The sequence below is a fragment of the Macaca fascicularis genome, chromosome 6, assembly GCF_037993035.2.
Source record: "Macaca fascicularis isolate 582-1 chromosome 6, T2T-MFA8v1.1".
Taxonomy (NCBI): domain Eukaryota; kingdom Metazoa; phylum Chordata; class Mammalia; order Primates; family Cercopithecidae; genus Macaca; species Macaca fascicularis.
In genome coordinates this window covers 152,789,768-152,815,139 of record NC_088380.1, presented here as the reverse complement: position 1 = coordinate 152,815,139, position 25,372 = coordinate 152,789,768, and the positions used below count along the sequence as shown (strand labels likewise).

The following is a 25,372-nucleotide window of genomic DNA, read 5'->3' as shown; positions in this document are numbered from 1 at the left end:
AGAACCTCAGCTGGCTTCCTTTTTTTACCTGGCTGACTGCTATCAGCCTCCAGGTTTTCACCTGAGGATCACTTCTTCCAGGCAGGCTTCTCTGACTTCCTAGACTAGGTGGGACCCTCCATTACATACTCCCTTCATCCCTCATCATTGAACCTCACAGCACTTTGCACACTTAATACCTTGTAATCAAGCATGTTAATAATTGTTTAGTTTTTGTCTTCCCTGCTAGCTTGGAGGTTCCATGACTGTAGCGACCATGTCTGTCTTGTTCACTGTATCACCTGTGCCCAGCTCAGTGCCTGGTGGGCATTCAACAACTCTGCTGACTGGCTCACTGACAGGCTGTGAGGGGCTTTGGCAACTAGGATTCACAATGGGCTTTGGACCCTAGCCAGGTGAGGACAGGGTTCACAGAAAAAACTGCGAGGTGTGTATAGGAAATGGTGGACAGATGGCTGGCTCTGCCTCAGTCTCTATCTTGGTCTTTTTTATTCAAAGTCTTTTTTTTCCTGCATTCATTTTTGGCTTCTCTCACATGAGTTGACATGGAATTACAGCTGAGGGTCTGAATTAAGCAAGTGCAATTGTCCCAGGGGACCACCTAGGTATAAGCCAAAAGTCACACTCCTTCCCTAATTCTGGAATTGTCACTGCTTATTAAGAAAGCAAAGGGGTTTTTGGAAGCCTTTGCACTTCAAAGCAGGCTCCAACAGATCATCTCTGAAGTGTGTGGCTGATCAATCTCATTCTCAGTAGGGCCTGTTTGTACAGGCTGGCCCTGGGGTGGTGGGGATGGGAGATGGTTTTAGCTTCCTGGCTTGACCTGATGATAATAATAATAACAGAGTGAACATTTATTGAGCCATTTACCACTGCTAAACCCTGGCCATTATCTCATATATAAGCATTGCCTTGTTTTATCCTCACAGCCATCTTATAAAAATTACCATCATTAGTCCGATTTTACAGATATAAAAACTGAGGCTCAGAAACAGTAAAGTATCTTGCCCAAGGTTATACTGTTCGGTAAGAAGCAGTGTGAGTTCCATCCTAGATCTAGCTGACCCCAAAGCCCATATTTTTATTTCCTTACTATACTGCCTATGCTGAGAAGCTCTTTGCCTCAGAGAGTAGCTCTACCCAATACCTGTGGGGCCTGACAAAACTTTGCACCAGCCAGAAAGAAAACAGGTCTCTTGTGTGAATGTGTGTTCGGGCAGAAGACAGGAGGAATCACAACAATAACCATGATTCGTTAAATAATAGAAACAGCTCTTTCCCAGTGTTACCTATCCTCAGAGTGTGCTATTAGCCAATTAAGGCACATAGTACTCTGCCAAGTCAATTTTGTCATTCCAATGAGAAAACTGGGACCCGGAAAGGCAAAATCCCTCGTCCAGGGCTACACAGTTAACTATGAGAGCGCTAGGATCACATTCTTTGAGGCCTCACTGGTGATGTATCTATCACCTTTCTTGTGCAAATAATGGTTACTGCCACTTGGGACTATGTGGCTCAAAGATGTGGCATTCAGTTATATTTTATAGGGACTCTTAGTTATATCCTAAATTACAATTCATGTATTTATTTAATTTTGGGGGGAAGACCTTGAGTCTGTTAAGGAACTACCTTTTCCTGCCAGTTTTTTACATATAAGAGGCAAGATCACCCCCTCCTCCATATCGGTTAGTAGTTGTGAAAAACTACACCTTAAAACATTCAGATTGGAATGATCATTTAGATTTTAAAACATTTGGCCCATTCCTTGTGTGAATTCAGGGGTTCTCCCCAGTCACACAAATGACAGATTCTAAAAGCTCTCCTTGCAGGAAAGAGGGGGAAGGTAATAGCAATGGCTGCAGCTTGATTTGTTGCTACCATTGCCAAGACCCTGCATGGAAGGAGTTATCCCAGTTTGCAGATGAGGACACTGAGGCTTAATGGGGTTAGATACTTAATTTCAATGTCATTTAGTTACCAGATGGCAAAGCCATGACAAGAAACTTTGCCTGACTCAAAATCTTTTTGTTTGTACTAAACTACCTTCCTCTATAGAATAAATAAAAACCAAACCAAACATAATAACAACAACAGAATCCATAGATTCCACTTCAGCATTGGCAATATTTAGTTTCCATCAGTCTATGCAATAGGAGAGATTTCTCATTGTACTTCCCCAAATCCTTCATGTTTTGATTTATGTTCCTTTTCTCTTCAGAACACAGGAAAATAAAACTGGTATATAAACGCAAGTTTGGAAAAATAAAGTCATCATTCAACCCCACATCAATCTTTTCTTCTCCAGGCTGAACAAACTTGGGCCTCTTTCTCCTGATCTTGGCACAAGTGTGGGAACCAGACCTCAGGAAGGCAAGGGAGGGAACATGTGGGCCAAGGAGGCCCTGACTAGGGGCCAGCCTAGGGCAGTAGTAAGGATGTAAACAAGGAGACTGCACAGGCAGGCAGTAAGATTAGCCCAGCTGGCAGTGGCCAGTGGAAAAAGGGGTAGCTGTTCAGTGATGGCAAACATGCAATGTGGGAAGGTGGTGAGAAATGAATCTTGTCTTTGAGCTAGGGGAATGCCCAGGAACAAAAGAGAGAGAAAGAGAGAGAGAGAGAGTTAGGTTAAGAATATGAACTTTGGACTCTCTAATGTATGCTGAGGGATTATGATATGTAGGTGTGGAGATCAATAGTGAGATAAAGCTCACAGTGCTGTGTCTTACACATAGCTCAATATTACAGAAGAATTGTGGCATAAAATATTCAGGAGTGACAGATTTGGAACACCACCATTTTGCAACCCCTAATGAAATAATGTTCAAACCACCAGGTGAAAGGCTAATGGGGACCCATATAATGGATGGAGCAGGTTGACATTTGAATAGAATCAATTTTCATACAAAAAGGGAGGCAATTAGGCATTATATGCTTCCTGATGTGTTGCTATAAAAAGTACTTAATTTTTAACATGTGTGTAAATATAACAAAATGGGAAAAAACAGTCTTTTTCAGTAAATGATGCTGGAACAACTTCATATCTACAGGTAGAAGAATGAATCTGGATCCCTACCTCACAACATATACAGAAATTAACTCCAGCTGAATCATAATATCTAAAATAAGAGTGAAAACTATAAGCTCTTAGAAAAAAAATGCAGTGGTAAATACTTACGAATTCGAATTAGACAATGGTTTTTAGATATGACAACAAAAACACAAGCAACAAAGGAAAGAGTAATGTGATGACTGGACATTATTATAATGAAAAACTTTTGTGCTTCAAAGGACATCACCTAGAAAGTGAAAAGGCAACACGCAGAATTAAAGAAAAATTTGCAAGTCATATAACTGATAAGACTTTAATCTAGAATATGTAAAGAACTCTTACAACTCAATAATAATAAGAAAACCTGATGATAAAATGGGCAAAGGATATAAAAAGACAGTTCTCCAAAGAACACATGCACAATAAACGCATGAGCAGATGCTCTTATTAGCCATGAGGGAAATGTAAATCAAAACCACAATAGGATATCATTCACATCCCATCGGATGGCTGCGATAAAAAAGACTGATAATAAAACAAGTGTTGGTGAAGATGTGGGGAAATTGGAACCTGCATACACCAAGGCTGAGAATGTACAATGGTGCAATCACTTTTGAAAATCATTGGCAGTCCCTTAAACACAGAGTTACTATATGATCTAACTGTTCCACTTCTAGGTATACAATCAGATGAAAGCATATGTCTACAAATGTTCATAGCAGCATTATTCATGATAGCCAAAAAGTAAAAACAACCCAAACGCTCATTCATTGATGAGTGGATAAACAAAATATGGTATATTCATGCAATAGAATGTTATTCGCCATAAAAAGAATGAGCACTAATACATACCACAACATGAATAAACCTAAAAACATATTCAGTGAAATAAAACATCCACAAAGATCCAAATATTCAAATACTGTGTGCTTCCACTTATAGAAAACATCCAGAATAGGCAAATCTATAAAGACAGAAAGTAACTTAATGGTTTCCTAGGGCTGGGGTTAAAGGAAATGGTAATTTGGGAGGTGATGGCTAAGAGGTGTGGGATTTCTATTTGGAGTAAAGGAAATGTTTAAAATTGACTATAGGGATGAAGGCTGCACAGTGTGAATATATGAAAAGTCATTGAATTGTACACTTAAAAAAACCCAAACCAAACCAAAAAACAAGTACTTAGTACTGCCTATGAAGTATTCTTGACAAAAAATTGAGCCCGAAGCTGTCAAGCCTCTAGTTCTATCAGTTTACAGAAAGTACGGGGGAGGCTGGGCTCAGTGGCTCACACTTGTAATCCCAGTACTTTGGGAGGCTGAGGCGGGTGGATTACTTGAGTCCAGGAGTTTGAGACCAGCCTGGCCAACATGGTGAAACCCTGTTTCTACTAACAACACAAAAATTAGGCAGGTGTGGTGGTGCATGCCTTTAATCCCACCTTCTTGGATGGCTGAGGTGGGAGGACCACTTGAACCTGGGAGGCGGAGGTTGCAGTGAGCCAACATCACACCACTGCAGTTCAGCCTGGGTAGCAGAGTGAGACTCTGTCTAAAAAAAGAAAAAAGGAAAAAAGAAAGTACGGGCTAGAGAGGAATGTATTATCACTGCAAAAATGCAACTAGTAATATCCAGAATTTGGAAAATTCAAAAGGGCAAGTGACTTTGTTTTTTTAATGTGTACATGGTTAGGGGAGAAGGAGGGATGTGTAGAATAAAAGAAATTTGCTTTTTTCTGCCCGTGGACGCTGCCGAAGAAGCATCGTTAAAGTCTCTCTTCTCCCTGCCGTCATGTCTAAGTCAGAGTCTCCTAAAGAGCCCGAACAGCTGAGGAAGCTCTTCATTGGAGGGCTGAGCTTTGAAACAACTGATGAGAGCCTGAGGAGCCATTTTGAGCAATGGGGAACGCTCACGGACTGTGTGGTAATGAGAGATCCAAACACCAAGCGTTCCAGGGGCTTTGGGTTTGTCACATATGCCACTGTGGGGGAGGTGGATGCAGCTATGAATGCAAGGCCACACAAGGTGGACGGAAGAGTTGTGGAACCAAAGAGAGCTGTCTCAAGAGAAGATTCTCAAAGACCAGGTGCCCACTTAACTGTGAAAAAGATATTTGTTGGTGGCATTAAAGAAGACACTGAAGAACATCACCTAAGAGATTATTTTGAACAGTATGGGAAAATTGAAGTGATTGAAATCATGACTGACTGAGGCAGTGGCAAGAAAAGGGGCTTTGCCTTTGTAACCTTTGACGACCATGACTCCGTGGATAAGATTGTCATTCAGAAATACCATACTGTGAATGGCCACAACTGTGAAGTTAGGAAAGCCCTGTCAAAGCAAGAGATGGCTAGTGCTTCATCCAGCCATAGAGGTCGAAGTGGTTCTGGAAACTTTGGTGGTGGTCGTGGAGGTGGTTTCGGTGGGAATGACAACTTCGGTTGTGGAGGAAACTTCAGTGGTGGTGGTGGCTTTGGTGGCAGCTGTGGTGGTGGAGGATATGGTGGCGGATATGGTGGCAGTGGGGATGGCTATAATGGATTTGGTAATGATGGAAGCAATTTTGGAGGTGGTGGAAGCTACAATGATTTTGGCAATTACAACAATCAGTCTTCAAATTTTGGACCATGAAGGGAGGAAATTTTGGAGGCAGAAGCTATGGCCCCTATGGCGGTGGAGGCCAATACTTTGCAAAACCACGAAACCAAGGTGGCTATGGCGGTTCCAGCAGCAGCAGTAGCTATGGCAGTGGCAGAAGATTTTAATTAGGAAACAAAGCTTAGCAGGAAAGGAGAGCCAGAGAAGTGACAGGGAAGCAACAAGTTACAACAGATTTGTGAACTCAAGCACAGTGGTGGCAGGGCCTAGCTGCTACAAAGAAGACATGTTTTAGACAAATACTCATGTGTATGGGCAAAAAACTTGAGGACTGTATTTGTGACTAATTGTATAACAGGTTATTTTAGTTTCTGTTCTGTGGAAAGTGTAAAGCATTCCAACAAAGGGTTTTAACGTAGTTTTTTTTTTTTTTTTGCACCCATGCTGTTGATTGCTAAATGTAATAGTCTGATCGTGATGCTGAATAAATGTCTTCTTTTTAATGTGCTGGGTAAAGTTAATCTACTCTGAAGCCATCTTGGTAAATTTCCCCAACAGTGTGAAGTTAGAATTCCTTTAGGGTGATGCCAGGTTCTATTTGGAATTTATATACAACCTGCTTGGGTGGAGAAGCCATTGTCTTCGGAAACCTTGGTGTAGTTGAACTGATAGTTACTGTTGTGACCTGAAGTTCACCATTAAAAGGGATTACCCAAGCAAAATCATGGAATTATTGGTTATAAAAGTGATTGTTGGCACATCCTATGCAATATATCTAAATTGAATAATGGTACCAGATAAAATTATAGATGGGAATGAAGCTTGTGTATCATCCATTATCATGTGTAATCAATAAACGATTTAATTCTCTTGAAAAAAAAAAGAAATTTAAGAGCCATATTAACTCAATGCAATGTGTTTACTTCATTTTGTTCCCATTTGAACAAACACTAAGAACATTCATAAGGCAAATATAAAAATTTGAACACTGAATATTTAATGTTTTTAAGAAATTTTTATTTTTATTTTTTGAGACAGAGTCTTGCTCTGTGTCACCCAGGCTGGAGCGCGATGGCAAGATCTCGGCTCCCTGCAACCTCTGCCTCCTGGTTCAAGCCATCATCCTGCCTCAGCTTCCCGAGTAGCTGGAACTACAGGCATGCGCCACCATGCCTGGCTAATTTTTGTATTTTTAGTAGAGATGGGGTTTCACCATGTTGGCCAGGCTGGTCTTGAACTCCTGACCTCAAGTGATCTGCCTGCCTCAGCCTCCCAAAGTGCTGGGATTACAGGCATGAGCCACCGTGCCTGGCCTGTTGTTCATTTTTTAGTGTGTGATAAAAAATCATGGTTATGTTAAAAATATTTTTAAAGAGACATTTGCTGAAATTTTTCTGGACGAAATGATATGATATCTGGGCTTTGCTTTAAAATAACCCAAGAGGCAAGGCGGGCAGATCACTTGAGATCAGGAGTTCAAGACAAACCTGGCCAGCATGGCGAAACCCAGTCTCTATTCATAATACAAAAATTAGCTGGGCATGGTGGCACACACCCATAGTCCCAACTACTTGTGAGGCTGAGGCAGGAGAATCGCTTGAACCTGGGAGGCAGAGGTTGCAGTGAACCAAGATCATGCACTGCACTTCAGCCAGGGCAACAGAGTGAGACTTTATCTTAAATAAATAAATAAATAAATAAATGAAGAAAATAACCCAAGAGGGGAGCAGGTGAATGAAAAGATAAATATCTGAAATAACATTGGCCCATTAGTGGATAATTGCTGAGACTAGGTGATGTGTACATGAGGGTTCATTATACTATTCTTCCAACTTTTAAATACTTTTGAAATTTTTTGTCGTAAAAAGTCCAAAAAATAACAGGATAGGGATTGAAGAGCAATCCAGCAACTGATTGCTAAGACATTTTGACTGCTAAAAAGTTTTAAAATAACAACAACAACAAAAGTGGTAGCCAAGAACTTAATATTCACTTTCTATTTTTGATCTTCCCAACAACCTTGTGAGTCAGAGGTGAGTTCTCATTTTTTTTGGTGGGAAACAAGCTCAGTATTGATTGGTCCTACATCCCACCATTGGGCTGGGGAAGAGGTACCTGGGTCTAAGGCTGCCGTGGTTTCTCCTGTACAACACTGTATCTCTGGGTGGCTCATGACAGTTCTTTACTCAGGGGGCCCTGGCAAAATAGAGAGAGAAGTGGGAGGCCTTCTGGTCCTTTCTTGCTTTCAGCCATCTGCCTGTGAAATCCTGCTAAGGCCTTACCTGGTAATTTATGAGAAAGTTTAAGGGGTTATCTTCACCCAGTGGGTACATTTTCAAAAATTTGACAAACACATTTCAGACACTCAGTAGTCCCCATAAAAGGCATTATGGGGGCAGATAATGATAACGTGGAACAGAGCAATGGGAGAGGATATGTGTTCATCTAATGGTACCTCTTCTCTTTTCTACCCACAACTCTTTGGGAGTGCTCAGTGAGTTCTGGAGTGCTCTGACAACATCACTTATGAGTATGAATTTGTTGAGTAAAAATTGTAAAATAAAAGAAATATCTATCTTGGGAGATATCATTATAAGACTATAAACGTAGGGTTAATTTATCTCTGTAAATTACCTCAAGAAGGAAGATTAACTAAGAATCTTAAATATAAATTTGAACTGGGAGAGTGTCCAAAGAAAAAAAATATGTATATTAGTACTAAGTAAAACCATTTCTCATGGCAGCCCTGAGTACCATAAAGTTGGGTTGGGACTTCTATGAAAGATAGTGGCGAAGGAGTACCCTGGGAGAGGATCTGGACTTGTAATAGTTCAAGCTCCCAGAAGCTACTTTATTCAGACTATTTCAAATATGGGGTTAAAAGGACAGTCAGCTTTATAGACCTCAGAATTCCCCCAGGCACATGACAGCTCATCTTCCCAGATGAGGAGCCCAGGAAAGACACTTGGACTTGTCATTATCATCCTGGCATAAGATGGAGGACAGTGGGGGAAGGAATCACATTCTTTACACTGACTTAAGTGACCCCCACCTTTTTCTCTCTCTTATCTTTTTTGTTCTGTGTAATCAGAAGAGGGGTTTGGAAACTCAAGGGCACATAAGTGAACAAAACATCAAGCCTGCTCTTAAAAGATTTTCAATCTTAAGCATGTTGGTAAGATATATATGTGGTATTTATCGTGCAAAGAAGGTGTTATATGTTCTAATATATATGTTACAACACAAGTATAAATAATGTGCTGTGAATACAAGAGAGATGTATATGAGAGAAATAATTCTGTGGAGGAGTGGTGGCAAGAGCTTCCTTGAAAAACAATATGCTTATAGGGCCTTGGGGTATGGATATGAGTGTAACAGGTGGATGCAACAAAAATAAATTCCAGAAGGAGCAGCAATTATTTATTCAAAAAACATTTGTTCATTGCCCAGAATAATGCAGGCATTGTGCTGGGTACAAGGACAAAAAGCAAAGAGGTGGCCTAGTACATGGTGTGCATATAGGAATGTACATACACCACTGTACTTTTATGTGTATGCACGTGTGTGTGTCAGCAGACCTGGGAGACCAGGAAGTGAACTGTAGCCAGATCCCGGAAGGTCTAGAATATCATACTAAAAACTCACTGAGGGAAGGGAGCACAGGTCTGTAAGTCTGGGACCTGTTTCTACCCTTGAGACGTTGTGCAAATTACTTAATCTTTTTGGGAATTCCTAGCCAGCACAGTCAGGCAAGAGAAAGAAATAAAGGGCATCCAAATTAGAAAAGAGGAAGTCAAACTATCTCTGTTTGCTGATGATCTTACACCTAGAAAACCCTAAAAACTCCTCCAAAAGACTCCTAGATGTGATCAATGAATTCAGTAGTCTCAGGTCACAAAATCAATGTACACAAATTAGCAGCATTGCTATACAGCAACAACAAACAAGCTGAGAATCAAATAAAGAACTCAATCCCTTTTACAATAGCTATTAAAAAATACGTAGGTATACCAAAACAGAGATATAGACCAATGGAACAGAATAGAGCCCCTGGAAATAATGCCACACATCTACAACCATCTGATCTTTGGCCAACCTGACAAAAACAAGAAATGGGGAAAGGATTCCCTATTTAATAAATGGTGCTGGGAAAATTGGCTAGACATATGTAGAAAGCTGAAACTGGATCCTTTCCTTACATCTTATACAAAAATTAATTCAAGATGAATTAAAGACTTAAATGTTAGACCTAAAACCATAAAAACCCTAGAAGAAAACCTAGGCAATACCATTCAGGACATAGGCATGGGCAAGGACTTCGTGACTAAAACACCAAAAGCAACGGCAACAAAAGCCAAAATTGACAAATGGGATCTAATTAAACTAAAGAGTTTCTGCACAGCAAAAGAAACTACCATTAGAGTGAACAGGCAACCTACAGAATGGGAGAAAATGTTTGCAATCTACCCATCTGACAAAGGGCTAATATCCAGAATCTACAAAGAAATTAAACAAATTTACAAGAAAAAATCAAACAACCCCATCGAAAAGTGGGCAAAGGATATGAACAGACACTTTTCAAAAGAAGATATTTATGTAGCCAACGGACACATGAAAAAAAGCTCATCATCACTGACCATCAGAGAAATGCAAATCAAAACCACAATGAGATACCATCTCACACCAGTTAGAATGGCGATGATTAAAAAGTCAGGAAACAACAGGTGCTGGAGAGGATGTGGAGAAATAGGAACACTTTTACACTGTTGGTGGGACTATAAACTAGTTCAACCATTGTAGAAGACAGTGTGGCGATTCCTCAAGGAACTAGAACTAGAAATACCATTTGACCCAGCCATCCCATTACTGGGCATGTACCCAAAGGATTATAAATCATGCTGGTATAAAGACATATGCACATGTGTGTTTATTGTGGCACTATTCACAATACCAAAGACTTGGAACCAATCCAAATGTCCAGCAATGATAGACTAGATTAAGAAAATGTGGCACATATACACCATGGACTGCTATGCAGCCATAAAAAAGGATGAGTTAATGTCCTTTGAAGGGACATGGATGAAGCTGGAAACCATCATTCTGAGGAAACTATCGCAAGGATAGAAAACCAAACACCGCATGTTCTCACTCATAGGTGGGAATTGAACAATCAGAACACTTGGACACAGGGTGGGGAACATCACACACCAGGGCCTGTTGTGGGGTTGGGGAGGGAGGAGGGATAGCATTAGGAGATACACCTAATGTAAATGATGAGTTAACGGGTGCAGCACACCAACATGGCACTTGTATACATGTGTAACAAACCTGCACATTGTGCACATGTACCCTAGAACTTAAAGTATAAAAAGAAAAACAAAAAACCTAGGTATATACTTAACCAAGGAAGTGAAAGATCTCTACAAGGAGAATTATGAAACACTGCCAAAAAAATAATAAATGGCACAAACAAATGGAAATACATTCCATGTTCATAGATTGGAAGAAACAATATTGTGAAAATGACCATACTGCTCAAAGCAATCTACAGATTCAATGCAATTTCTATCAAAATACTAACATCATTTTTCACAGAAGCAATCCTAAAATTCATATAGAACCAAAAAAGAGCCCATATAGTCAAAGCAATTCTAAACAAAAAGAAAAATCTGGAGGCATTATATTATCTGACTTCAAATTAAGTTACAAAGCTACAGTAACCACAATAGCATGGTACTGGTATAAAAGTAGGAATATAGACCAATGGAATAGAATAGAGAACCCAGAAATAAAGCCAAACACTTTTTTTTTTCTTTTTTTTTTTTGAGATGGAATCTCACTCTGACAACCAGGTTGGAGTGCGGTGGTGTGATCTTGGCTCACTGCAAGCTCCACCTCCCGGGTTCACACCATTCTCCTGCCTCAGCCTCCCAAGTAGCTGGGACTACAGGTGCCCACCACCACGCACGGCTAATTTTTTTTGTATTTTTAGCAGAGACGGGCTTTCACCGTGTTAGCCAGGATGGTCTCTATCTCCTGACCTCATGATCTGCCTGCCTTGGCCTCCCAAAGTGCTGTGATTACAGGCGTAAGCCACCACGCCCGGCCAGCCAAACACTTTTAAACAAGTGATTTTTGACAAAGCACACAAAAACATAAACCGAGGAAGGACATCCTATTTAATAAATGGTGTTGGGAAAATGGAATAGCCACACGCAGAAGAATGAAACTGAATCCTTACCTCTCACCATATACAAAAATTAGCTTGAGATAGATTAAAGACTTAAATCTAAGACCTCAAATCATAAAAAAATCTAGAAGAAAACCTAGAAAAACTCTTCTGGACATGGGCCTAGGCAAAGAATTTATGACTAAGACCACAAATGCAACAAAGACAAAAATAAATAAATGAAACTAAGCAAACTAAAAAGCTTCTGCACAGCAGAAGAAATAATCACAAGAGTAAACAGAAACCTACAGAATGGCAGAAAATATTTGCAAACTATGCATTTGACAAAGGACTAATATCCAGAATCTACAAGAAACTCAAATCAGTAAGAAAAAAGCAAACAATCCCATTAAAAAGTGGGCTAAAGAAGATATACAAGATATATAAGCAGCCAACAAACATACAAAAAATGCTCAATATCACACTAATTATCAAGGAAATGCAAATTAAAACCACAGTAAGATACCACCTTATCCAAGTCAGAATGACCATTATTAAAAAGTGAAAAAACAGTAGATGTTGGCATGGATGTGGTGAAAAGGGAGCGCTTATACACTGCTGGCGGAAATTTAAATTAGTATAACCTCTATGGAAAACAGTTTGGAGATTTCTCAAATAACAAAAAGTAGATCTACCATTTGATCCCACAAGTAGATCTACCAAAGTAGATCCCACTTTGGGCATCTACCCAAAGGACAAGAAGTCATTATAACAAAAAGACACGCACATGCATATGTTTATCACAACACAATTCACAATTGCAAAGATAAGGAATCAACTGATAAGTGGATAAAGAAATGTGGTGTGTGTGTGTGTGTGTTTGTGTGTGTGTGTGTGTGTGTGTGTGTGTGTGTGTGTGTGTGTGATCTGGAGGCTATAATCCTAAGTGAAATAACTCAGGAATGGAAAACCAACATTGTATGTTCTCACTAAGTGGGAGTTAAACTATGGGTATGCAAAGGCATACAGAGTGGTATAATGGAAATGGGAGACTCGAAGAAGAGAGGGGGGTTGAGGGTGGTTAAGGGAAGAAAAATTATCTATTGGGTACAATGTAGGCTACTCTGGTGATGGGTACATTAAAATCTCAGACTTCACCACTATACAATTCATCCATGTAACCAAAAACCACTTGTACCCCTAAAGCTACTGAAATAAAAAAATTAAAATTAAAAAAAGACTAAGAAAAAACCTAATCTTTCACTCCCAGAGTTTCCCCGTTTGGTAAAATGAGCATACCAATACCTACTCTGAACAGTTTTGAGGAGAGTCAAATGTTTGTAAATCACTTATTGAAGTTTCTGGCTGGTCGTGATCACTCAATAATGGGATCCATTAATAGTTTGGGGAAGAGAAGTGGCTGAAGGGATTTGGGTTTTGCAAGAGGTCATTATGGAGGCCATTACGGGAAGTATGGATGGGGGTGGGAGGGGTTGGGCAGGGTGAGGCGAAGTGATTGAGTGTGGGCTCTGGGAGGTCAGTGAGGAGGCTGGAGCAGTAGTCTAGGCAAGGGATGCAGACCCAAACTAAGGCAGTGAAATGGGATGGGCAAAAGCAATAACTATTTAGGTGGCACACTGAGCTTACTGACTAGCTGAATGTAGGAGGTGAGGGAAAGAGAGCTTTCCAGTTGCAGAGCAGTTCTGCTACCCTGCATCTGTGATACAGAAGGAGGGAGGCTGAAGGATAGGGATGGGGAGGGGGAGGGGAAGGGGAGAAAGAGGGCGTATTGAGGAGCAGAACTTCTTAGGAAAACAAGAATGCTTCATTGCTCTGTGAGTGTGGGAGGCAGTGGGGCAAGCAGGCTCCACATCCTGAACCAAGTCAACTTTAGAATCTCCAGGGAGGGCCCTGCACATGTGACTTTCCCCAAACAGGCATTTCTGAAGGACTTCTTTCTAACTTGTGTCACGTGCAGTTGACTTTCTTTGTCTCCAGGACTCTCCTAGAGGCCAACTGCATTGGTTTCAATCCACCCACTTAACTTCCTGCACTGCAGTTTTCCACAGAACTTACTCAGCATCTTCAGGTCTAATCCTGAATTGTTTTCAAGTGCCACTGTTTTTTGTCTGTAGTTGCAGTTCATCTGTGAGGTCATTTCCTGATGTTCTATCCAGAAGTTTCAAGTGGTTTCCCACAGGTGGAAAGACACAATGACAAAGGGGAAAAAAAATTCCTGGCTCTGGCTCCTCATTATGAAAGGGTAGCAATTGCTACCCTTTTGGGTTTGAGACTTGAGGGACAATCCAAGACTTGTCTCTACCACAGGAGGAGAATGAGGCAGCAGCTTATTCTTGGTGCCATCAGCACCATACACAATGTTCGGACACAACTGGTAGTTCACAAAGAAACAAAGTGATAGTAAATGGAAGCCTTTTTCAGGTGCAAAAGACTTAGGACAAATTCTTGACTGAGGGGGTGGGTGGAGAAGAGAATGCTGGAAGGCCTTACCATTCAAAAGGAGTCAAGTAAAGACAACCAAGAAAAGGGAGGCTGCAGACATCCAGGATAAACTACACTGGCAGAATGTTGCCTAACGTGGCCTTAGTTGATAGCACAGTATAGTGATAGGAGGTTACGTTCTACAATTAGACAATTCTAAATTCAATCCAGACTCTTTACTAAATTACACGAACTTGGCTTAATCATTTTTCTTTTGGGGCCTTATTACCTTGCTATAAAGTGTTGATAATACCTCCCCTACCAAGGCTTTTATTACAGTTTTGGAATGGAGGGGAGGCTTAGGAGACTGGGAGTAAAAGGAGACTTTTCTATTAGAGGATATCACTCACTCACTCACTCAATCAATCATCTATCCATCCATTCATCCATCCATCCATCCATCCATCCATCCATCCATCATCCATCCATCCATCCATCCATCCATGCATCCATCTACCTACCTACCTACCTACTTACCTATAGATCCATCCATCTCATATTAGTTTGTTATATTACTCTTCTTGCTTTGGTAGTGGAATCTCCAATACTCACTATGGTTACTAGCACATCGTAAGCATTCAACAGATGTTTATTGGCTGGAAGAGTTACACTAATCTGTAATCTTTCTTTAAGAAATTAATTTTTTCTCCAGTCTTCCCTACGTATATGTCACCACCACCTGCCCAGATATCTACGTTAAAAGTCTTGATTCCTTGATTTATTGAGTACCTGCTAGGGTCTAGGCACCATGTGGGTTGCTGGAGTGGGGAAGGGAGGGGGAGTGTGATGAACTAGACCCAACCACAGCTCTCAAGAATGTTAGCGAAAAGGGAAGAACTTGTCATTTGCTCAACTTCCTGCTTGTCTTTAGATAGAAGTCATAAGTGGGCCATTTCGAGTGTGCTTTTACAACCTTTGGTCAAATACGTAGAAATCCTTCCAATCCACAGCCATCTGAGTGGAGAAAAGGCTGTTGTGAAGTGGTTCCCTGGTCATCGGATGTGTGAATGCCATACTGTGGAATTCTCACTATTTGTGAAAACTACTAAGGAATAATACGTGTTTTGAATCCTACTAAGCTTCTCCCACTCTAGTCCAGCCTCCGTAGATGACATAAATGCCCAGAATAAGAATTTTAAAAGCACACGGAAAATGACTCTGGTGAAATCTTTTGCGAAGTCAACTTAGAGCTAAGTGAGCTAGCTTATTTCTACTGAGTGTGGGCTGCACTTTATATATCTATGACTATATATAAAGAATCCTTTCAAAAAACTCTATGACTCTTTGGCTTAATTGTGAGTCACAAGGCTCCCATTTTAGAGAGAGTGTGTGTGTGTGTGTGTGTGAAGGAGAACTTTGGGCATAAAGCATATATTAATATGTACTTGTAAAGAAGTGCAGTGTGTATGTAGAAAGTTTTATAGCTTTTGTTAAAGCAAGGGAAGTGTAATGGAGGAGAAAGAGAGAGAAAGTGTGTATGTGTATGTGTGTGCATGTGGTGCAGGTGGTGGGCAGAATTACATGAGCAGCCAACTTCTTAGTGACCCAGACAGTGGTATAAGATATGAAGCGTTGTAGGAGGTGATTGTTTTCCTTTCAGAATAGCACACAGGTCTTTGAGGAGCCCTTGACTTTCTCTTTCCTCCTTGTCTTGTTAAAAAGGGATTAGAGTCCAATTAAGCCTTTTAATCCCAAGGTAGAAATTCATGTTTAAAAACAAAATTTACGGCTCCTTAAAAAAAAAAAATATCAGTACAAGTTGAGTTTTGCCCTTTCAAGTTGCCACCTGCGTGGTCCCAAAGAGTGTTTTCAGCTGAATACCCAACATTCAGCTCTTCTTAATTACTTTGCCTCATTCCTCCAACTCCTTCATCTTTTAAAGTACCCTTCAACATAAATAGCCATATGCTACTAGAAATACTTCAGCCTCTGGATTGCCACGACCACCCCAGGTTTATTTCTCTTCAGTTGGCAACACAGTGACCAGGGTTAACAACAATAGCATTAAGAGCTAACACTTATTGGATGCTTAGTATATGGCAGGCATCATGGTGCTAGGCACTTTACATGCATTATCTTATTAGGTACTCCATCTGGAAACACCCAGGGCTGGCTTCACCAGTGTGTGACTTGCATAGCCACACAAGGCTCCTTGCTTGGTTTAATGCTCTGCTGTTCCCATCTTGAAATTCTTGATTATTTTTGAGCAAAGGACTTGTATTTTCATTTTGGACTGGGTCCTACAAATGTAGGTAACCAGTCCTAAGAACATTCAATAACCCATAGTTTCTTTTTGTTTCTTTTGCTTTCTTTCCATCTGATGCCTAATACATTGCCAGAGGATGGGACAGTGAATCTCAAATTATGATGCCAAAACACTCTTGAGAAAATAGGTGCCATCATCTCTTTGGAGGGAAGTTCTCTAAGGGACAGGAATGATATCATGGCTCTCAGCAAGGGAAAGAAAAGTATCTGTGAGAATTTGGATAAGTTGTTTAACCCCTCTAAACCTAAGATCCCTCATCTGTAAAATGAGGATAATAGTAATAACACCTAACTCACAGGCTGTTCAAGGATGAAATAAAATGTTTATACAATTCTGACATGGAATACATACGGCATTAGTTACTAGTAGGGCATTCTGGGTGCTTAGCTAGTAGTAAACATCAAATATTGCTTGTGACATGGTGTGAATCACTTGCCCAATTCAAAAGTGCCCTAATCTCAGGAGATTCTTCCCTACCTGTCCCGCTGAGCTGGAAGGAATGTCTGCTTTCTCCAGGGGCTGGGTGATCACAGAGGGGTTGCTGGAGCTGATAAGCACTGGGGTGCTGATCTCTACCATATGGCGTCCTGAAGGAGAATGGACCATCCGGTTGAGAGTGTTCAAGGCTGTTGTGATGGAAAATTGCCCGGGCCCCTTCCTCCTGGACCCTGGGCCCCTACGGAGGGTAGATGTGTTGCCTCTGGAGGATGAGGACACCAGGGACAGGTTTTTTGTGCGGGATGACTGGCGACCTTTGTTCTTCTCTAGAAGGTGTCTTGCGGTGAGGTTTGGCTGAAAAGACAAAAGGTCCAATGAGAGGTTTGTCTTCCTGATCTAATGTACGTAGCCCGTTCCTACCAACACCCATCTGAAACCAGGTCAGATGCCACCTCCTCGGTCACTGGCTCAGATGCTCATTCCTTGGTGAGCACAGTAACAGCTTCCATCTTCTATCAATGCATCCTCATGACTTTGCTCTATTAATGCATTCTCCCAACTTTCCTGCAAAGTAAGTATTACTCTTTTACTTAATAAGCCATGATGCTCTTCCCTGGCTGAGTATATTTATTCTTCGTTTACCCATTTTCCCCAGTCATTTCTGGCTGTTTTCACCTAGTGGACTTCTCCCCTCTTCCTTTAGCCATCCTGGAATCCCCCGCTAGGTTGGCCACTTCCCCTTCCTGGTGCTCCCAGCAGCCCCTGTGTTTCCCGATCATTGTATTTTTCACTCCAAACCACAATCCTTTACTTGCCTTTCCCCCACTAGTCTGTTAGCTATCTGGGTTGCAGGGACCTTCTACACATGATTCTCTCCTGTACCCCAGAGTAGATGCTTAGTGCTTGTGGAATAATGAGTGAATGAAGTTGCTCAAGTTCATACATTTCATAAGTGTTTGGGCCAGAATGTAAGTGCATTCAGGACCCTGAATTCTTATGCTAAGACTGTCTTTTACTACTTCCTTTAAATATGTTCATGTAATCACCCTTCTTCCTTGTTCTATGTCTCTTAGTCAGTGATGTGTTAGTAAATCAGCTGTCAGAAAAAAAAAAAAAAAAGTAACAAAAAGAAAGAAAAAAAATCCCTGATTCGTAGAGTTTTTCAAGCCACCAATGGTTAAACACCTGGCTGGAAAAATTCCTGAAAATGTAACAACCAGCTCTTGTGATCTAGTTCCAGCCAACTCCAGTACACCACTGTGTTATGTCTGTCTTCCCCACTACATCGATCCATTCTCACAAGAAATACATAGTAATATTTTGAGTACCCTACTCACTGAGGGCCCCTGTGGGTTAATTTCCTTTGGAAATCTGAAACATGTTGACAAACAAGAGTTAGTGCAATAACTCTTAAATTTTTGGATGATTACCTAAATTTTCGTTTTTATAATTGTTACCAGTTGCCCTCTAAAACCATAGCTCATTCTAATTTAGAAATCCAACTATAGAGGTAAAAGAAATTTGCCCATTAAAGAATTTTTTAGTGATAATGTACAGAGGATTAAAATAACTGAGACAGAAAATTTTATTGAATGTGACTTTTGTTGAGGAATAAATAAAGTTCTTAAAAAGAAAATTTTAAAAAAGATGTGGTTCTTACCTCAAGAAGCTTATAATATTGTGAAAAACTCATTCAATAGGGGAGTGAGCATTATTATGTCCACTTTAAAGATAAGGAGGCCGAGGCCTGGAAGGGGTGACTTATAAGTGACAGAGCCAGCATGTAAACAACTAAACAAGAAACCATCATATAATTATAAGTGCTCTGATGTGATAGAGAGGGATTGGGGGAGGGACCTACTTTAAATTAGGGGGTCGAGGAAGATCTGCTGAGAAGAGGGCATTTAAGTTGAAACAACAAATGATAAGAAGGAGATAGCTATGTGAAAATGGAGGTAAGAACATGCCCAGAAGAGGCACCATAAGCTAGTGTGAAAGTCCGAAAGAGGGAAGGAGCTCAGCTTGCTTGAGAAAAAGACAGAAGAAAGAAACAGAGAGAAGGCTGGAACAGAGCATGTAAGGAGAAGATGATAAAAGAGGCCATAGAGACAGGCAGGGGCCAGATCACAAGAGCCTCGGAAGCTTCCATTTTATTCTACATATAATAGGAAGTCTTTGGCAGGACTTAGGTAGAGGAGTGATATGATCTGCTTTATGCTTTTAAAAGCTCATGCTACTGTTCGGCAGTTTCTTAGAAAGTTAAACACATACTTAGCATCTGACCCAGCAATTCCACTCCTAAGTAATCACCCAAGAGAAATAAAAACTTGTGCTCACTCAAAAACCAGTATGCAAGTATTTATAGCAGCTTTATGCATAGTTGCCAACAACTGGAAAACAACTCCAACGTCTTTCACGAGGTGAATGAACAAACTCTGGCACATCTATACAACGGAATATTACTCAGCATCAAAAAGGAATGAACTACTGATACATGAAACAGCATGGTAATTCCAAATGCATTATCCAAAATGAAAGAAGCCCGACTCAAAAAGCTACATTCTGTATGATTCCATTTATATGACATTCTGGAAAAAGAAAACTACAGGAGCAGGAAACAGATTGGTGGTTGCCAGCGGTTATGAGTTGGGGAAGAAACTGACTATAAAGGGGCAGCATGAGAAATTTCAGGGCAGACTACTGGAACTATTCTACGTCTTGATTGTGGTGTGGTTACGCAATTGTATGCATTTATTAAAATTATAGAACTGGACGTTAGAGTAACTTTTGCTGTATGTAAACAAACAAGCAAAAAGAAATAAAAAGCTCGTTTTGGTTGCTATTTAGAAGTGCCAGAACAGAAGTAGGGAGACCAATTAGGAAGTTACTGAAATTGTTTAGGCAAGCTCTGATGGCAGCTTGAACTAGGAACAATGACTTAGAGGCCCCAGGGCACCTGCCCCTCCATTGTTCACCCAGTAAAAGGGCAATATGCACTCTGAATTGAATGAGTAAAGTTCTTTATACAGCCATTCATGGCTATAATGAAATAAGTTAATTTTTTCTGCTTCCCCCTAATTGTTCTGTCCCCAGGTGAGTACCACCATCAGCTTTTCTAACATGAACACTGACAAAGGGCCCCGGGAGACTCTGCATCTGCCCTGTCCTCTGCCAATATGATTAATAGCTCTGCTGGGGAAGAATTGCAGGTCTCTTAGATTTGCACCCACTCATTTGAAACAATATTGTTGAGGCTCCTTGGGCTGAGCAAAGTTCATATAACCCAGGCAGGCTCTGTTGGAGGAGTCCTGATAAGAATGAGCATAGGCTCAGCCTTTGTTTTATCACCTTTTAATGCAGGTGCAATTCAATACGTGAAATGATACATTAACAAGAAAAATCCTGTTTATGCCAAACACACCCACACACATGCACACACACACACATCATGCTCAAAGGAAAGCCTCCCTTCCTTCCAATTGCTTTCCATGACACTGGTAATTCAAAACTTATTTAAAGAGTTCTCAGCAAGTGCTAGTCTTAATGAAATGACTGGAGTCAAAATTTAAGTGCTGCTTTAAAAAGCACAATTTAGATTTCAGGTAATTTTTGAAAACCAGGTTTCCAGAGTAGAGCAACCACTTGATTATCTTTTTCCCCTCCGAGCAATTAGGAGAACAAATGAAGCACTGGCTAGTTTAATGATAATCTTGACGGTTCTTGTACTCGCTAATTTTAGAGGTGAAGTGGCCGGAAAGTGTATCCAAATGAATAATCATTAAATGGAGAAGTTTTGGGAAATGGGTTTCAGAAATGGGTAATAAGATGACTGGTGACTTCCCCCCAGCCCAGAGTTATGAAGAAGCATCTCAAGATAATGCAGGAGACCAGGGAACAATTTCCATAAATATTTAAGCGCCTCATATGGGTCCAACGAGGTACTAATTGCAGCTGCCCTCTGTCCTTGGAGAGTCAACCATTGACTCTGAATCATCCTAACTTCCTCCTCAGAAAAGGCTCCTACCCAGCAGATGGCTCTGCCACTGATCTATGTCCATAAATCAAGAAGTGGGGCTGTCCTTGACCACTTCTCTTCTCTATCCCTGCCTCTGTGAACCCCAAAGTCCTGTGGATTCTACCTCCTGAAAGGTCCCTGAACCTATGGGTCTAATCCACAGTCATCTAACTGGGCAATGCAGGGGCCTCCTACCTGCACTTTCTGCTTTCTTCTCCCTCTTCAAATCATTCCTCCCACTGCAGCCAGGGCAGTCTTTAAGAAACCCAAATCTGGTCACTTAAAAAACCTTTCAATGGCTTCTGTTGGCTTTTGGGTCAAATCCACACTTCTTATGAAATGGCAGAGGCAATGATACCCAATGTTTCATGTGTTCCCTTATACTTCTCAGCTGACTTGACATCAGATCAGGCTATGTGACTGGTTCAGGCTAATGGGCTGTGAGTGGGAGTGACAAGTGTCACTTCTGAAACGAGGCATTTAGTTGGTGATACAACTCACTCTTCTTCACACGTCCCTACTGTGGAAACTAGGAAGCCCACAGGTTCCAGATGATGCAGCTACCAGATGGCCCAGCCATATTAGTCTGGGTTCCTGAGTGACTAGGTGAGCAGAGCCCTTCATCACTCTGCACTGAACATGGAATGTAGGTGAGGAATAACATTTTCTTTGTTCAGCCACTGAGACTTTGGTGCTGTTTATTGCCACGGCATAACCTAGCCCATCCTGACTGTACGGGATAGTTTACGACGTCCTCTGTGATCTGTCTTCCATTTACTTCCCTGGCTTCGCTTTTTGTTCCTCTTTTGCTCTCTAAGCTCCAACTCTGGTACTTCCTTTTTCCCCTGGCCACACCACACTTCCTCATCCTGCAGGACTTTTGCACATGCTACCTCCATTACCTAAAATGCTATCTATCTGTCAGATCTTGGCATAAGTGGCATTTGCTGAACTTCTGCCCTGGTAAATTGCACATCATAACTCCCTAATAGTTTCCTCTACTTCAGTCTTTTTTTTTTTTTCTTTTTAGAGATAGGGTCTTGCTGTGTTGCCCAGTCTACAGTATAGTGGCACAATCATGGCTCACTGTAGCCACGACCTCCTGGGCTCAAACGATTCTCCTGCCTCAGCCTCTGGAGTAGCTGGGACCAGTGTGGGCCACCATGCCTGACTAGTTTTTAAATTTTCTGTAGAGAGAGGAGTCTCACTATGTTGCCCAAGCTGGTCTCAATCTCTCAGGCTCAAGCAATCCTCCTGCCTTGGCCCCCAATGTGTTGGGATTATAGCCATGAGCCACTACACCTGGCTACTTCAGTCTTTACATGATTCATCACACTTGTAATTACTGGAATACTTTCTGACATTATAGTCTCTGAGAGTAGGGACCCATGTTTGTCTTGTGTCTTTAGAACTAGGCACAGGTCCTGGCATAGCAGGCACTCAATGAAAAATTAGTTGAATAATTAAACATATGTTTAGGACAGGGTCACAGTGAATGGTTTGCCCTAAAAATTTTTTTCCCCTGGGAGCTCTGACTACCTTCCGAATTATTTTCCATTCATTCACTTGCTAAGCTATTTTTTTTTTTTTTTTTTAACAGAGTGCCTGTTCTGTGTTAGGCTAGCCTGTGAAGTACAACTAACCACTCATCAGATATTCAGAGGCAAGAGGCCATTGAGGGTTTAACTACTTGCTGAAATTTTATGAACAAAGTAGGTTTCTATCTGAGCCTTATAAAATAAGTGAAATTTGAACAGGTAAAGAGAATTGGGTGTTGCATCTGAAAGGGGCCCCAGCAAGAGAAAAGGCATTAGGAATGAGAATTAGGAATGAGTTTAGCAGAGACAGTAAGAAGACCAGCCTCTCTGGACCTTTCCTCCATATCTTCCTTCAACACTGATGGAGTAGAGGAGGTACAGAGAACCCTGAAAGCTGTGCAATGCTTTGGGTACACCGTTCATTTCAGAACCTGCTTTAGCTCTTATGACTAGAAGAATTGGTTGCTTCTGCTCAACTGTGGTCTGTTCTGTTTCAAACACTCCAGCCCCTAGGGTGGACAGCACGCCTTTTACTTCTTTCATAGCTTTCTACTACTCATTTTTAATGCTTTATGCATGTTAAGCACCCAGTAAATGCAGTTAAACAATGAAACCTCTCTTTTAAATATGTAATGACTTGCTTCAAGCTAAAGTGAGGCTCATGGCTAATGAGGTTATTATACTGGACAGGTTATATTATGCTGGAGATATACATAGCCCAGCATGTTTTCTTTCTTTTTTTTTAAAGAAGATTTTTCTTTAAAAAATAGAAGTAATAAATATATGCTAATTTCAGAAGATTTAGAAAATACAACTTGGCAGAAGAAAATGAAAAGCATCTAGAATCTCATCATGTAGTGATCACAAATGTTAACATTTTGGTACATATCATTCTCTAGTCCTTTATCCATTTATATAAACACACATATATTTAAAAGCTAGTTCCATATGGTCCAACTTATTTTTTTATTGTGATAAAAGACATGTAACATAAAATTTACCTTCTGAACCATTTTTAAGTGTACAGTTCAGTAGTGTTAAGTATATTCACACTGTTATGAAACAGATCTTTAGAACTCTTTTATCCAACAAATCTGAAACTCTATACCTATTAAACTTTAAAAAAACTTAACAATGAATCATAAATCTTTCCATATCAAACACTTTATGATATTAAATATTATTCTCCATGTATTACAGTATTATCCATAGAGAGACACTTTTTTCATTACCACAATTAAAAAAAATGAAGTCCTTATTGTTGACTATTTAGAGTATTTCTTTTTTTTTCATAATTATATACCATCACCTAATGTTATGGTGAACATTTTTGAATATTTTGTACATTTATCTTTGCATACTTATTTAAATATTTACTTACAATAAACTCTCAGATGGACTTACTGACTCAAAGGAGGCCCACATTTTTAATATTTTTGGTATAAGTTTATTTGAGTTTGCATGTGACAGATTTCACCAATTTACATTCCCATCAGGAGAATGGAAAAGGCTTATTTCCCCAGACGCTTGCCAGAATTGGGTATTATTGTCTGGCATCTTTAGAGATTTTAGTTAGTTCTGAAATAAGCCTCATAGCAAATAGCAATTGCTCTCAGGCATCACTGTAGCACATGCATATATCTGTATAAGTGTAAATCAGATGTAGACTTGATACTCACGTACCTCTACAAACAAGATAGGGAAGATGCCTACTTTATCTCCTAACTTGCCTTCTGCCCAGTTCTCATCCACTCGGCTGATCACAGTGATGATATCATCCTGAAAGAGAAGTTCTCATGGTCAGCATTTACTCTCATTTTCAGGCAGTAAAAGCTCTCAGCAGAGATCAGTTTGGAGTCTCAGATGGTGTAAAGTGTGAGAAATGTACCTTGTGCTTGATTTATTTGGGAAGTCTTTTGCTAAAATGAACTTTCTCCATAAAGGGCAGTGTTTGTATCACTGAGACCATAGGGGAGTAGAAATAATTTGGAGAATCAATGGAATCCAATAAGAAAACTTAGAAATGTTTCTAATTTTTAATCACCAGTAGGTCCAAGCTTTTCACTTAAATTTATCTGATGGAGAAATAAAGATGGAAGCCATAGGGACAAGGACTTTCAGCTTTCCAAAAAGAAAAATGAATTTTATGCTCATTTTGAAGACTTTTCAGAACCTATTCAATTTTTAATGCATCAAACATAAAGCAACTTTTTGTTCAGATTTTTCTTACTCACTATAAAAGGTTATATGTAAATTTGTAGAAACATTTGAAAATACAGGTAAGCAAAACAGGGAAAATATTGTATCACAATAAAGATACATTCACTGTCAACAGCTTGAATAACACATTTTTTCCAGATTCTTTTCTATCAAGACAAAACATACACACATATAAACATACATATTTTTTAAAAACCTTTCCAAAAACATACACACATGCATACAATAAAGTGCACACATCTTGAGAAATTTTACATTTGAGTACATCCATGAAATCCCTGTTCAGATGAAGGTATAGAATACTCCCAGCACCCAGAAGGTTCCTTTGTGCCCTTTCCCACCACTTGTTAAGAGGCAACCACCACTCTGACTTCTAGTATTATACATTTATTTTGTCTGTTCCTGTACCTCACACAAATGAAGCCATATGGGACACAGTGATTATTTGTATTTAATGCCTTTTTAGAAACACCTTGCTGTGTCCATACAACATTCAAGTTCAACCTGTATATTCATCCACTAAAGACCTTCTGATCTGTCTCTGACATTCTGTTCCATGCGCCTCAGGAATTAGAATTAA

At 40.3% G+C, this 25,372-nt stretch overlaps 1 protein-coding gene and 1 pseudogene across 4 annotated transcripts in view; one reads left to right on the top strand and one right to left on the bottom strand.

Annotated features, from left to right (window-relative positions):
• Positions 1 to 25,372, bottom strand: part of SH3RF2 (SH3 domain containing ring finger 2) — a 145,737-nt gene that overhangs the window by 54,333 nt on the left and 66,032 nt on the right. For all 4 annotated transcript variants that reach the window (XM_005558132.4, XM_073994520.1, XM_015452078.4 and 1 more), the window contains exons 4-5: positions 24,256 to 24,351; positions 17,059 to 17,373 (exon numbers count right to left, since the gene is read on the bottom strand). In XM_005558132.4, the coding sequence (XP_005558189.2) occupies positions 17,059 to 17,373; positions 24,256 to 24,351 (411 nt within the window). The remainder of the gene's footprint in view (positions 1 to 17,058; positions 17,374 to 24,255; positions 24,352 to 25,372) is intronic.
• Positions 4,777 to 6,531, top strand: LOC102116791 (heterogeneous nuclear ribonucleoprotein A1-like; annotated as a pseudogene).